General features: G+C 36.7%; 1 protein-coding gene across 6 annotated transcripts in view; it reads left to right on the top strand.

Moving 5' to 3' along the window:
- GRM1 (glutamate metabotropic receptor 1) overlaps positions 1-16,224 on the top strand; it is a 342,889-nt gene that overhangs the window by 97,954 nt on the left and 228,711 nt on the right. For all 6 annotated transcript variants that reach the window (XM_081045109.1, XM_081045111.1, XM_081045110.1 and 3 more), the window contains one exon: positions 12,020-12,269. In XM_081045109.1, coding sequence (XP_080901235.1) covers positions 12,020-12,269 — 250 coding nt within the window. The remainder of the gene's footprint in view (positions 1-12,019; positions 12,270-16,224) is intronic.

Here is a 16,224-nt window from a genome sequence, read left to right as displayed (position 1 = left end):
CCCATCATGATACTTACAGCTGCATAATAAGAGTCCTCAGATATTATCCAATGAAACCTCTTCACCTTACAGAGAAGGAAACTGGAACCCAGCGCAGCCCAGGAATTTGCACATAGTCACACTTAGACCAAAGCAGAACCAAACTGGAAAGGTTTCACAGGGCCAAACCCAAGGGTTTTTAAGTCACAGCATTTACTGCCAGAGACTCTCATGTCCTTAGAATTAAAGACAATCTTTTCCCCTTAGGCTAATTTTTTTTTGACTCAGGGTAAAAATCTGTTTTAACTTGGTTAAGTGGAATTTTTTACAGACGATGTAAAAGAAGTAAAAAGTGGGGTTAAATAGGAAGCGACCAAGAGCTTAGCAATAGGGTTGGGTTAATTCCACTGAACAAAAGGTGGCTAAAAGTAGATGCTTGGAGGGGCTGGGGAACAGCTGGCTCCTGCTGAATGTCAGTCCAATGATGCTAGACATTGGTCTTTCCATTACTTAGGTTCATCTAATGAGCTTGTTTTGTAAGTGGCCCTTTTTTTTCTTATGTTGCCTGTTGCTGCAGGACAGTATCTTATTCCCTGTGTTTCAGTGATTGCATCCCTAAAAGTGAGTATTGGCAAAAATAAACCTGCAGGCAAAATATACTTTAAATGGTTACACAACAAATGCTTTCTCTTCCCCTACAGTAATACACTTGTAACAGAATCAGATTGGGGAACGAAAAAGCTGTTGAAAAAATTTTTGCTAAGCAGATGCTTACTCTTAGTACTAAGAATATAAAATATGTTTTGACATGAAGCTCTAGATTATGAAAGAGTGTTGATTCATATTGTTCTAGAATCACCAAATGCTCATGCTATAAAGAAATGTAAAGATCTAGTATAAAGCCCATATTATGAGCATGAGCAAAGAATACAGAATGATAAACAGCTTGAGGTCACAGCTAGATAGAGACAGGCAAGACTTCTGGCTCTCATCCTGGGATTTTTATAGTAAGATGTCTTATAGAGGACTAAGACTGTGTTCATCTGAAAATAACAGATAGCCATCCTAATGGTGGCTTAACAGGTAGGGGTTCATCTTTCTCATGCAAGAAGACATCATGGGGGAGGCTGAACAAGGCTAGAATAAAGAATAGTGATGTTATCAGGTTTCTGGCCCGTTCTTTCTGCTCCTTCAGCCTTCATGTGTCTTCATCTTCATATTTGACCCTCATCATGTGACAACATGGCTGTTGCATCTCCAGGCTCAGGTAAATGTACTATGTAAAGACAAAAGTGATAAAAGGCCTAAAAAGCATGCCTGCCATCTGACATTTTCAAAACTTTTCCAGAAGCCTCACCTGGCAACTTCTGCTTAAATATAATTGTCAGGAACTGGGTCAGTTCTGCATTTCTAGCTGCAAGGGAGTCTGAGAAGGTAGGTGCTTTTGGCTATGCACAGTCACCTCAAACAAAATTGGATTTTTTTTTTTTTTTTTTTTTTTTTTTTTAGTAATGAAAGATAGGAGAATGAATAAGGCAAAGGAAACTACTAGAGTATGAAACAAAGTATGCTGGAGATAAGTAATTAAGGGCCACAGTCTTCAGGGTCAGATACTTCCTAGTTCTCATTCCAGCTCTGACAATTTTTGGGCAAGATGCATTACTTCCTGAGGCTTCAGTTTCCTTTGTAAATGGAGATAATTTTGGTAAAATGAGGCAACAAGGTTGTAGTGAAGTTAAAAGAAAATAATTAAGACCTAAGATCTCCACAAATTTTTACGTTATACGACTGCTTTAGGATCTGGTAACCTTTGTGTTGCTTACCCTCTTGTGGACCAAGTTATACTTTCATTCTTTTTTTAACTTCAATGAGACAGAATATTCAGAACACCAAGACACAGAAATGTTTAAACAAACAGGTTTTCTTCCCTATTAGAAATAATGCCCAAATAATAGCCATTATTCACATTGCTTCAAACCTTTTGTTTAAAGGGGAGGGACTTCAATGGGCCAATCATCTTGACCCCCACTTGAAGTGCTTTCGTATCATGGAGAAGAGATGACTAGGCTTGCAGCCCAGCCTTGTAGGGAATTTACAGCAAACAGAGAGGGTGTTCTGAGCCTTTTATATATTTTTGTAGGGCAGAAACTCAGTAGATGATGAAACTTACATCTCCCAGACTAAATCTCATTGAGTTTTAAAGGGAAAAAGAAAGAGGAGACTAACTACTTCTTAATAAATTAGGAGGACTCATGAGATTTCAGGATTTCAAACGGGAAATCTGTATGTATTATACATGCCCTGTCAATCCAACTATGTAGATATCACAGGAAATGACACATGGACTATCGTCAGTTTTGCTTAAGAAAAGTCACTATAACATTAGTATTTCTTATTTCTTTTAGGAAGAGAAATTATTATATAGTCATTATGAGAAGTTCATTTCCTTCCTGAAAAAAATTTCCAAATATTCCATAATAGCTCTGTTTGGTATGATATTCAGATGAAAATTTTACCCTATGTATATATATATTTTAACTTTTTTTTTTTTTTTTTTTAAGGAGGGCACAGCTCACAGTGGCCCATGCAGGGATCAAACTGGCAACCTTGGTGTTATTAGCACCACTCTCTAACCAACTGAGCTAACTGGCCACCCCAACCCTATGTATTTTTATTTCAAACATTTTTATTAACAAAATAATACATGATTATTGTAGATAAATTAGAAAACAATGCTAAAAATATAAAAACATAATTAGACATAATTTTACTATTTAAAGAAACCACTGTTAATATTTTCATGCATATTCTTCAAAATTTCTATATATATATTAAAATTGGCTTTACAGTTTACATACTATTTTTAAATTTTTGGACTTAACAATATGGTATAAATGTTTTCTATAGCATTGAATGCATTTACATCATTCATGAAAATATTTGCGTATGTTCTTTAGATAAATACATAAGAATTATTTAACCAATCTCCTATTGTAGAACACAGTTATTTTTGTTTACTTGTTATATTTTCCAATTATGTGCTATGATGAAGATCCCCATAACTGGAACTTGGTGGACAATGAAATTATTTTCTGAAAACCATATTTCTGAGTAAAAAATATGAATGTAATTTAAAGCATTGATATTACAAGTTTTCCACTAAACAGATGCGTACAGTTTATACTACCATTAATAGTATATGAGAGTGCTCATTTTAATGAAATCTTGCCAACATTAGGTATTACTCATTAAAAAGTATCTATCTGTCCATCCATCCATCCATCCATCCATCCATCCATCCATCCATCCATCTATCGTGTATACCTATCGTGTATATACCTATATATACATATTGTATATATATATGTATATGTATATATATATATATATGTATATGTATATATATATAGTGTGTGTGTGTGTTGTGTGTGTGTGTGTATTTTGGAGTACTTTCTCTGAACTTATTGTTGCTAGATACAACCTTCCCAGTTTTGATTGTATATTCAGTGCCATATAGGCAGAGATATTGGACAGGTATGCTAGGGGCTGCCTCTGTGAACTTTATTCCTCCCTGTAAAATCTGGAATAAAAAAAAAATGATGCTTTTCTAAAAGACTGATGAAGTTCTTTTGCATTTTTGTACCACTTACATTTTTCCTTCTCTAACTTCTTTCTCTGCATCATAAAGAATTTGGGTTAGAGAAACAACAAACTGGGTAATTGAGTGAAGCTCTAAAATTGATACAATGGCTGAAACTTAAGGAAGACTCAGTGTCTGAGACTCAAAATAGGCAAACATAGACTTCTGAATGCATTGTGTAAACTCCAAAAGTCCACAGTTAAAATAGGAAAGCAGTTGCTTTGTGTAAGTATGGCAGAAAACATATCTAGGGACAACCTCAGAACACAGTGACCATAAGTAGAGAGTGAAGCACTGCAGTTAAAGAAATAATCATGAGCTCTTGGGTCATGCTAAAGCCATGTGTCTAATTTTATATTGTACAGCTTTAGAGTGATATGGAGAGTAAAATTAGGCCCTGCTCCCTGAACTTTTTTCTATCTTCAGGAACTTTGCAATCGTTAACACATATTGTTTAGTAATCTTGACAAGTCTTTGAGATGCAGGTTATGATCCCCATTTTACACAAGAGGAAATCAAAGCTTAAATAAAACACTTAGAGGCTACCTCTCCTTATCCAGGATCCAAGATTTAACCTGGGTTGATCTGCCTCCAACGTTCATCCTCTTATTGACTCAGATATAAGGCATACCTGAAAATGTGCTGAGGCAAAGGATAAAGGTTACTTGGCTTCAATTCCATTGCACAGAGATGACAGTCACTTTTTGGTAAATGTCCTTCTTCCATTTGGGTGGTATAACTATACATGTCCAAACTGGGATAATTAGAGGCAAGGTTGGGAAATTGCTGGTTAAATGATTCCTTTTTATTCTCTGTGACTGCCCTGTGTGAAACAGTTCCTTCATTGACCTTGCATATAAATTTCCTTACATGCCCCTAAGGTGGGTGATGACTCACTCACCTCTGACTGACCCAAAATGCTGACTGCAGGTGTGTGGAAGGAGGCAGGGGAGCCATCACATTTTCTATGCATTAAGTGGGAAAAACAAATAAATTAAAAAGTTGCCAGGAAATGTTAAAATAATAGGGATTGTTTCCTTTGGAGAAGAGAAAGGTGAACTGTAGCTTCCAGAAGACTTAAAAGAAAAAAATGTATTCATTCAAACTAGCTGATATCTGTTTCCACTGAGAATGAAGAGGAAATGGATTTAGATTTCATTGAAATGGGTTTAGGTCACAAAGAAGAATTTTCTGATAATTATGGTTGTCGAATATTGCAGTAGATTTCCAGAAGGCACTGTGAAAGCAACTTTGTCCGATTTATCACAGGAAGCAGAATAGTTAATTTTCAGGAACTTGGACAGGAACTGGTCCAAGACCCTAGAGATTTAATCATCAGGGGAGCCTAAGACTACTATGAAATACCAATGGAGGAATGTAAGCATGAAGTAAGGCAGGGAGTAAGGCAGTATGGAGCATAAAACTAGTGGATCTTCAAAGTGAAAGCATTCCTTCTTTAAGGAAGGTGGAAAAAAAATTTCCCTGTATGAATGTGCTTTCCCATATAATTGATGTATAAATATGTAGGGACGAGCTATGTTGAATACTGCTGTTTGTACAAGATAATTTATGAAGATGCGATAAGGAAATTTGAACTTGGTTCCATATGATGGCTGAAATGTTATGTTAGCCACAAAATGGAGCTCAGATTGTTTCTTAAATATGTCCTTAACATTTTAAGAGTAGAAAAAAAAAAACAATCAGTATAAGAACTAGTCTTCATAGCCTAGTTTTTTCCTTGGTAGTATTTCATACAGGTGATTATTAAATCCAAGACAATTTTATTTTATAGCTTGTTTGCTCAGTGCCATTTTGCTATCAATTCATTACAAACCACTCTTTTTATGAATGAAAATCTGTTGGCTTGGTTGGATAATAATCACATTTAACGTCCTCAAAATCTTATGTAGCTTAGAAAGTTCAGAGTGGTGGCCCTTGTTTTTTCTCTTCTGAGATAGTTCTATATTTTATCTGCCTTTCAATACCTTTCTTAACTTTGGCCTTGTATAGACAGCAATGCTCAGTTCTGTTTATTTAAATATTTTTATCACTTTCAAACAATGATAATTACTTACAAACCTCATGTTCCCACTCATAAGTCTTCCCACAAGTTCTGTTTAGAAGCTTAACTTTACAGAATATCTTGATTTTCTCCCCATAAATCTTTTTGTCATATAAGCTAGAAATGTAGACTGTTTTTCAACATATGTTAGTTTTATATTTTACAGTCTTTGTCAGATACCACTCTTCCCTTTCTGTCTCACTTGCTAGGATTTAGACAACATCATAACAGTGATAAAGTCTGTTATAAAATCTGTTACAACATAGCAACATATAGCATACTTCCATATTGCAATCTTGTGTTGGTATGCCAGATGCTTCACTAGAGATCCATCATATAGAATGCCTTTCTACAGGAAATAGAATGCCTTTCTACACACCATGGACCTTCTGCTCCAGTGCGACTTCTCTACTATTTCCTCTAACTAAAAATAACTTTTGTGGGTGCTCATTCACTCCTATTCACCCTGAATACCAGTCCTTTTCTTGTATTCTTCAAGGCCCAATTTCATTCCATTTTTCCCTAAAGGTGTTCTCAGATCCTCCCTGCTCTCTTATTCTGAAATTTAGTACTATGGTATTTTTTATTTCCCATGTGGCATATACAGCTTATTATTTTTGCTATATTTTGTATCGTTGTGTCATGCCTTCACAGGTATATTAGAAGTCCATGTAGTGGGCAGTGTAATATTTATATTTAGATGTTAAATCCTAGACCCACCACGGTATGACCTTGGATAAGTTACTTAACCTCTTAGAGCTTTCACGTCCTCATCTATAAAAGAGGAGCTTTAACTTTTTTGTGGAGTTTTTGTGATGAATAAATGAAATGCTTAGCTCTTTTAGCACAGTGCCAGACACATAGCAAATATTCATCAATTTGAAGACAGAGTCCATGTCTGATATATCTTGGTAGCTCTTGAAGTGCAGAGCCCAGGGGTTTTTTTCAAGTTGAGAGCTCAATAAACTATTTGCTAATTGAATGTAAATATGCAGCTCTCTACCAGGTCTGAGTGTTTACATTACATTTTCCTTTTTTTCTTCAAGAGTTTTATTGAAAGCCAGTTCTTTATATATTCACAGCTCCTTCCAAGGCTGCACAGAGAAGTACCTAAAGAAATTCTTTAGTACCTGGGAAGGCAAGAGAAAGCCTGAGTGGCAGGATGGAAAGGGGAGGCAGAGAGGGGTGGGCTGTGTGCTGAGTGTTTTAGTTTCAGTCTGGCATTATTTGTTCATGACCTGGTAGACAGGCAAAGAATACATGTCTCCTAGTTATCTTTCTATTTGTGGAAAATCTGTTTGTATTTGAAGACTCAGAATAAAGTCACTTCATTTTATTCCCTCAGCTTTATTGAGTTATAATTGACAAAATTGTATACATTTAATGTATACAATGTGATTGATATACATATACATTGTGAAAGGATTATCACAATAAAGTTAATTCACACATCCATTACCTCACAGTTATCTTTTTTTTGTGTGTATGTAGGGGGAGTACATTTAAGATCTACTGTCTTAGAAAATTTTAATATACAGTATATATTATCACATATAGTATATATCATTAACTATGCAGTCATTACATACGTTAGATTCCCAGAGATTACTCATCTTATAAATGAAAGTTTGTGCCCTTTGATCAACATCTCTCCAATTTTTCCCACTCCTCAAACCCTGGTAACCACCATTCTACTCATTTGTGAATTTGACTTTTTAGATTCCACATATAAGTAAGATCATACAGTATTTATCTTTCTATGTCTGGCTTATTTCACTAGTGTAATGTCCTCGTAGTGCATCCATGTTGTCACCGTGTGTGTGTGTGTGTGTGTGTGTGTGTGTGTCACATTTTCTTTATCCATTCATCTATTGATGGGCACTTAGGTGGTTTTCATACCATGGCTAATGTGAATAATGCTGCAATGAACATTGGAGTGCAGCTATCTCTTTGAGATACTGATTATATTTCTGTGGATTTATACCTAGTAGTGGGCTTGCTGGATCCAATGGTAGTTCCTGTTTTAAATTTTTGAAAAACTTCATGTTTTCCATCATGGCTGGACAAATATGCATTCCCATCACCGTGCACAATGGTTCCCTTTTCTCCACATCTGCACTGACAAGTGGCACTTTTTTTAGGAAGCTTTTCCTGATTCCTAACCCCTAGCACCTCTATGCTAGTCTTTGTCGTGTCATTAGTTCTGCTGCTACTAAGTGAAAGTAACATGATTTTAAGCCTCCTGGAGGCAATTCTCTTCCCATTTTGTATGGTCTCTATATCTAGTGCTAGTATCAATATAATGAGCACAATACAGTTGTAGGAGTCAAATAAGATGATGTTTATGAGTGCAATTTTTAAAGTATAAGGATTTATAAAAGTATAGTTATCATCGTTGTTCTTCCTTTATTAGGGCTACTCTCATGAAAATGTATACACTAATTAGTTAGGGATCTTTTAGGGATCGTGAGAAAAATGGGTTGTTTAAACATGATTCTATGCATGGGACTCAGCTCTCTATCAATTTGTGTAACAAAGAATTGCTATCTGAACAAGAAAGTATAATAAAGAAATTGGGACAAATATTTCATGGAACCAATTGACCTATGCAGACACTTTTTTTGGATTATGAAAATATGCATGTTTAATTGTTTGTTTGTTTTTTGCTATTAAGAGAAATGAATAGTAACCTAGGAGCCTAGTAATATAGAACTGTTCCAGTTCTAACACAGACAAACTTCATGCCCACTGGTGAGCCTTGTTGCCTCTCTCTGGCTCAATTTCCTTGTCTGGAACCTGCAGGGTTTGGACAGAGTACGTCTAAGGCCTTCACTAGATTTCTAAAACAAGGGTTTTCTTTTTTGAATGCATCAACTAGTCTTGCTCGTTTATTCGGCATGTATTTTGACAAAAGGAACGAAATAGTTTTCTGTGATTGAAATCCAAGGGTGGCACCTTAGCAGTAAGTTATTTCCCTTGTAACACCATCTTATGACAGACTGACAGTGCCTTTTGCTAGGAGAGCTGGCTGGTGGTGTCTCTGTACCTCGTAGATGCCTGAACCTGCATTTATTGTGAGAACAAGACATCTGACTTCCTTCCTCATGCCCTCTTCTGCAGACGGACGAGGCATTTACTTGCCAGCTGCAGTTTTCTCCCTTATAATCAGTCAATGCCTCTTGTCTGAGACTTGATGTGTTTCCACAGTCCATGGAGCTGCGGAATCTGTGACGTGGTAATGCTTCCTGTGGACTGTATTAGGCCCCTTAAAGGTGGTTATATTAAAAGGCAAATGCATTAATTGATAATTAATCTTATAAAAAAGAAAACAAGAAAGCTTTCTTATCAAAAATAAAGAAAAATCTTATTAGGTTTTATTACAACATCCACGACACTTTTGTAGGTGCTGAAATTTAAGTCCTAAGTCCTTTTTTGGGACAGCATCATTCTTTTGAAATTATTTTGACTTAACAGTTGCTGTATTTATGTGATATTTACCTAGAGAAATTTTGAAAACTGCTTTTAAGGTGTCCACCAAAAGTTTGAACTGCTTTAATCAAAAGTGGATATATTTGTGTCTTGCCAACACTGAGTATTATTAATTTGTGCTCTAGCACTTAATTCCCTATGGAATCAGACTGAAGAGGATCTCTAGCTGAGATGATATTCCTGCTTGGCATTCCCCTCCTGTCATTCCCCAATTCTCTTGCTCCTCTTCTGCTCGATAAATAACTTGAACAAGAATTTTCATTTCATCTCTGTTTTTAGGGAACCTGACCTAACAGACTTGATTTAAGGGGGAAGAGATTGAAACGAAGAATAGAGACTGGATGAGGAACATTTTAGAGATAGAGTCCAGAGGAATAGATCTGCAGTAGAAGAGAAAGATAGAAATCAAAACTGATCTTAAATTTTGTTATTGAGCAACTTTGTGGGTAATCACATTAAAAAGCAGGTTTGGAAGGTAGAGAGGAAACAATTCGATGTCAGATATGTTAAGTTTGAGATGTCTATAAGTGGCCACATCAAGTAGGCAATTGAATATACTAATCTTTTGTTCCAAAGGGCAGTCCAGTTTGAAGATCTATATTTAGGGTGCAACCATGGTATTCAAACAGAGTTTGAAAGAATGTGATTGACTGGAGGCTATAGATGAAGAAAAGAAAGTTTCCCAGGACCGTGTCTTAGTGTGACAATATTTAGAGGTTGAACAGAGAAAGAATATCTAGTAAATACTTTCAGGAGTAGTCAGTGAGTGGTGAGGAAACTCTGAGAGGGCTGTGTCAGGGAAACCAAGAGGATAAACTATTTCAAGGAGTGTGTGGCCTGCTGTTGAATTCAGCTGAAGGAGACAGAAAACAGATCATGAAATATGGCAACAGGGAAATTATTGGTGACCTCGACAAAGGATGAGTTTGAGGAGGTTCTGAAGTGATGGAAATGAGGAGATGAGTGGTAAAGGAGAGCATGGGTGATGATGAAGCAAACACATTGACCCAGACAACAATTAGTGCTGGAACAGGAGTAGTAATGAGGGGGTGACTCAATGACTAAGTGGAACAGCGTTCAGGAGCTGTTTTTTTATTTTTCAATTGACACCATTAGAAGGGAGAAACAGATTTTACAAAAGACAGGGACAAAACAGTGTGAGGGATATAAATGATAAACGTCTAAGTATTACTTTGTTTTGTGCACCTGAAACTAATAAAAATATATAAAAAAAGACAGGGACAACTGCAGGAGAAAGTCCTTGAATAGACAAAAACTGACCTAGTCTTCATGAGCTCTGTCCGGAAGCACAAACACTTCAAGTTTACAACAGGAGAGATGCCAGAGAACATGCGTGCCAATGAAGAAAGCTTTGTAGATGTTGTGGCTGATGTAGTTTTTGTCTGGTTGTTTCTGTGTTCTTACTAAATTATGAAATGGAGATTCCAGCTGAGATGGGTGTCAGAGGCGAGGTTAGTATTTTGGGGATTTGAAGAGAGAAGAGTAGGGATAGGTAATAATCACGTTAGAGACTTGGAAAATTTATTTACTGTGGAGATGTGGTATAATTTTCTTGCACCGTTGAGTGCCCTTCTTGGTATGTATGCTCATGAATTTGAAACAAAATTAGTCATCAAGGTTGTGAGTTTTTTCCAGCTATGTTTAGGTGCTAAGGTGTAAACATGGAATAGATGAATGGTTGGGTTTAACTAGCAGTAAGATTTTGTCAGGAAAACATAAGGGAGTTAAAGAATTTTTAAAGGAATTATTATGAAAATAGGCTATGAGATGTAAGCTGAGCTTAGAGACAAATGAGAGGGAGGATGGAAGGAAAAATAGGGAGGTAAATGGATTTGAGGTTTCTCTGAGGTTGAATGAATGCTGGAGTATGGGTAGTAGAATATATGAGCTTGGAAGATAAGAAGGGATAAATAGAGATTAGGCCATTTGACATCCACATTAACCCTTGTGATAATAAAGTCAACAGTGTGACCATAGAATTATGTGGATGACAGGCAATATCATTTGGTAGAGGGAGTTGAGAAGCTGTGGGGACACAGTATTCAATCATCTATAAGGATATCAAAATCCTCTAAATTGCGGAAAAGAGTAGAAATATAGAGGACACTAAAGGGAAGGCTAAAGTCGTCAATGAAATGGAGAGATGAGGAACTGGCACAATGTGGTATTTGTTTTACTTCATTGATTTCTCTGAGCTCTTCATTTTTTAAAGTGTATTTTATTATAAGAATGATACTAAAATAAAAATTAAAACATAAAATGAAATCTCCCATAATCCCATCACTTCATCAGAGGATGTTGGATTTTGACTAAGCCATGTATCTGTTTGTTGTCTTTTTATTCGGACCGGACCAGGTATTCCATTTGCTTTGTTACTCACTCTTCGTGGAAATGTGGCAGGACTCCCTATCACCAAGAGTGTCTGCCTCTTAACCAGGCAGCGAGCAGAAGCCAACCCTCAAATGAACAGGCCTTGCCATTGTCCTGGTTGACCTCCTACCCCATGTGCTGATCTCTCCCACGCTGCTAAAATTTGGGACAACCACTATTAATCATGGTTGTAAAATAGGGCAGTGGCCCTTCATTTCTTAAAACTTGTTTCACTGTGGATGCCCTAGTCCAATAGTTTCTCATTATTTTCATAGAGTTGATCATTGGATTACATTTGATTGCTTGTGTTTATCCATCCAGATCTTCCATCAGTGCCAGTTATATTTCCAAATTATTTGGCAAGTCTGTCCTCTCCGTTCTGTGATGAATCCTCATTCACGTTGTGAGTGTTACTGCTGCCAGGTTATCTTGAACATCTGATGATTGTTTCTGGACAGGGAATTATGGGGAGAGCGGAATGGACGCTTTCAAAGAGCTGGCTGCACAGGAAGGCCTCTGCATCGCCCATTCGGACAAAATCTACAGCAATGCCGGTGAGAAGAGCTTTGACCGACTCCTGCGCAAGCTCCGAGAGCGGCTTCCCAAGGCCAGAGTGGTGGTCTGCTTCTGCGAAGGCATGACTGTCCGAGGCCTCCTGAGCGCCATGCGGCGCCTGGGCGTCGTGGGCGAGTTCTCACTCATTGGAAGGTATCTCTCTCTCTCTCTCTCTCTCTCTCTCTCTCTCTCTCTCTCTTTCTCTCTCTCTCTCTCCCTCACACACACACACACACACACACACATTTTAGCACACAAAACTGGACTCCAAAGAGGGTGAGATGTGCTCTGCTGGGTTGACCATGAGTTCATGGATCTCTGAGAGTGGGGCTATTGTCATTTTCCTGATAGACAAGAGCAGAGTAGTCAATGACAAGATAAAATTATTTCAGAAAAGGGGGAGTTGCCAGAATGTTTTGTCCTGGAGAATTATTCTTTTCATTTGCTTCCCACCCTTTCTACCCCATCCCCAACACACACACACACACACACACACACACACACACACACACACTCCGCGCTTATGTCTTCATAATTCCTAAGCATGGAAATCTTAACTGCTATTGGAGGTCAGCAGTGAATATGGAAATATATATTAAAATTTGAAATTTAAAGGGTTGGCTAAATGCAAATGAAAACATGTATCTGAATTTTGGTACTTGATGGTATAATTACTTACACTTATAGGATGGCTAATGGTGATGCTTTCAAAATGTGATTTCTGGAATTCTGCATGGTGGGCTCCAAAATCTCTACTCTTCTTTCTAGATCATATGTATTTATGTGGAAATAGGTTTTCAGTATCATTGTATTTTTCATAGAGGTTTTGACTCAACAGGTATCTTGTTGAATCTGCCATTTTCTAATATTACATAGTAGTAAAATATTCCAAGGAACCTACTGAGTTTACTTGAACAAAAGCCACCACTGATCTCCAACCTTGTCACACTCATCATCTTCCAGATCTCTTTTTCTCCTCCCACTTCCTCTCCTGGCTAGAGATTATACTCAATATCATCCACTGAAGTACGTCAACCACTGACCCTCTTTAGAAAACTGGGTAGTGGTGGCCTCCTCACTGGACCTTTCCTTTCCATCCTTGCACTTGTGGTAATGACCAAAGCAGTAACACTAATGTCATCATCATCTGGGACTAGAGGCTCAGGACACATCTAAGACTTTTGAGACAAAGGAGGAATAGAGATACAACTGAATGAATAAAGAAACCAACAAGCAAAATACTCCTTAGGCATGAGGAGGTATGGATTCAAGGGCAAAGTATAATTTGAGATTAAAAAAATTATTAAATTTGGGTAAAATTGGCCTCAGAGTGCCATTTTCACATCTTCAGCATGATGCTGTGTGTTTTGTTACTTAAGAAAGCAAGTCTTTTAAGAAGGATTTTTAAAAGGACAATTATTTCCTTTGTGAGTGAAAAGGATGTAAGCAGCATTGTTAAGTGTTGTAAGGAGTAAGTTTCTTAGTGTACGCACCAGGAAAGATGGCCTACAGACGTTTAGTCTTTTTAACTGATTTTGTAAAATGACTGCTTTTATGAAGGGTGCTTGTTTTAAAAACAATTCTCACGTTTACCATTTCCAAGAGAAAATAGTCTGTTTTTAGAATTCATTCTCTTTAATATCCCTGAAGAAGCTCTCTACTTAGATTCTGGAGACCTTGAACAGATATGGCAAATATGAGCTTTGGGGTATACAGACTGTCTAATTGTGAAATATAATTATACAAAATGCTTCAGTGAGTAACTGGAGTGTAAAGAACTCAATCCACCATTATTATTTTTAAAAGCTGGATAAGGCTGGCAATATAAACTTACCTCTCCTGCCAATAATGCAACTGAGCACATACAAGTGTTTCTGAGAGTCTCACATGTGCTTGTTCATAAAGAAGTAAGCTACATGTGATATCTACTTCTTTTATTCCTCTTTGTCTCTGCCCCACTTCTGTTGGGTTCTAATGACACATCCTAGGGAACCTTCATCACAATGAACGCACTACTCTCTGTACCAAGGGTTACTGCCAGTGATGCAGTGATGATAAGAGGCCAAAGCTATGCCACACTTGGTGCTTCCCTGCCATTCTGGGCTACATTCCATGAGGGTTTCTCAGAGTGGCATTGGCTTTTACTCTCATATAAAAGGATTTGGGGGAAAATAGAGAATCTTTTTTGGTTTTCATTCTTTGTTCACAGCTTTCTTTCAGATATGGGTCTAGATTTCTGAGCAGGAGCTGAGCAGGGGACAATGCCAAGCAGTAACACTACATGATACCTAGAATTAGCCTTCCTTTCAGATGTTTGATTCTCCTACTTCCTGATGGATGAATTTTATTCCAAATGCTTCTCATCATGAAAATGGGCATTTGGTGCGCTTGGTTCCCTCATTTTATCAAGAATGTCCTGAAGGGTTCTAGTTTAACATCACATTGTAAATTCAAGCTACATTTATAATGCTGTCAAATATATTTCCCTCCTATTTAAAGGGGGTTTCATTTACCAAATGATGAACTCCTTTGAGGTTGAGAGCCATTGTTGACTTTCTTTGACAATACATGCTATGATTCTGGCTGCTGCCAGATTCACAAGAGGGTATTGTGTGAATAGTGATGGATCTCTTCTCATAGAGGTAAAGACAAGGAAATCCTGGTGTAGATTGCAGCAAGAGATTTAATTTTAAAAACTAGAACTCTCTGAATGAAGGTTTATATTCCCTTGCCTCCATGACTTCTCTTTCCTCTCATACTTCACATCCAACATAGAAGGAAACATTGTTGGTATTACCATCAGAACATATCCAGACTTTGACAACTTACTGCCATTGTTGTTATTACCATCCTGGTCTAAGCCAACATCATCACTTATGTTGGTTATTGCAATAACCTCCTAATTGATCCTGTCCCCTCCCCACCATTTATTCTGAAGGCAAAATGATGTCTTAAAAATTAAGTCAAGTCATGTCAATTCCTTTTTCCCCACTCAATTCCTTAAAATGGCTTCCCATTTTCCCATAACAAAGTCCCACATTCTGTCACTGGGACTGAGTTCTGTATAATTCAATAATAAACTATATTTACAGAAATCAAAGTTTTAAATAGGAATTTCTCAGAGATAATAAAAACATTCTATATTAATAAATGTAGGGTAATGGAAAAATATAATAAAACATGGGCTAAGAATTCTAGCTCTGTCACAAAGTAATCATGTGATCTTCTTTAAGTCACTTTTTGTCTCTGAGTCTATTTTTTTCTACAAAAATTAATGACATGGCTCCAGATCATCCTTAAATATTTTTAGTCCTAGGATATATTGTAATATATTAAGATCATGTGACCAAACTGTGACCAATGGGAATGTATTTATAGATTCATTTTTTTAAAAGTTATTCATGAATTTGGATTAATCAGTTTATATTTTCTCACCAATCACCTTGTTAAAACCAGGACAGTTCATTGAATACAGTATTATTGCGTTAATCTGTGGCCATGGAATGTGGCCAGCAGACCCACAGGAAAATCAAATCTTTAATTTGGGCAAACTGGCAACGTATTCTCACCAATACGTTAACTAACCATAATCAAGTTAACCATCACACAAACGAATCATTCTTTCTTGGCTCTATGAAATTGCCTCTTTTGAGATGCTTCTTAGAATTGTGCTTACCATATCTATAATTACAATTTTAATGATGATGAAAACAATGACGATGATGATGATGATGATATTTGTTTAGGGCTTACTATATGCAAGGCACTGTTCTAAGTACTTTGTATACATTAGCTATTTAATTATCCATACAATATAATGATAGATTCTAATTTTTAAAAATATATTTTGATGTACAGAGAAGTAAAAAATGCCAGAGCTGGAATTTGAACTTAGACAATTTGACTTCAGAATCCATGCTCTTAATCACTAAGTTTCATTGTGTGTCAAGCTTATTGTTTTGTTTAAGAGACGTTAGCATTACCCTTAGTTTCCTTTCAGTTTGCTCTCTCTTCTAGAGATTTATTTCATTGTTTAGGTTCACCTTTTGTGAGAAAATTATTTTACATTTCTAATTATTCTCTATTTCTTTGAATCCTTTTTATGTCT

Source organism: Rhinolophus hipposideros (genome assembly GCF_964194185.1).
Source record: "Rhinolophus hipposideros genome assembly, chromosome: 3".
NCBI lineage: Eukaryota > Metazoa > Chordata > Mammalia > Chiroptera > Rhinolophidae > Rhinolophus > Rhinolophus hipposideros.
This window is presented reverse-complemented; position numbering and strand designations above follow the sequence as displayed.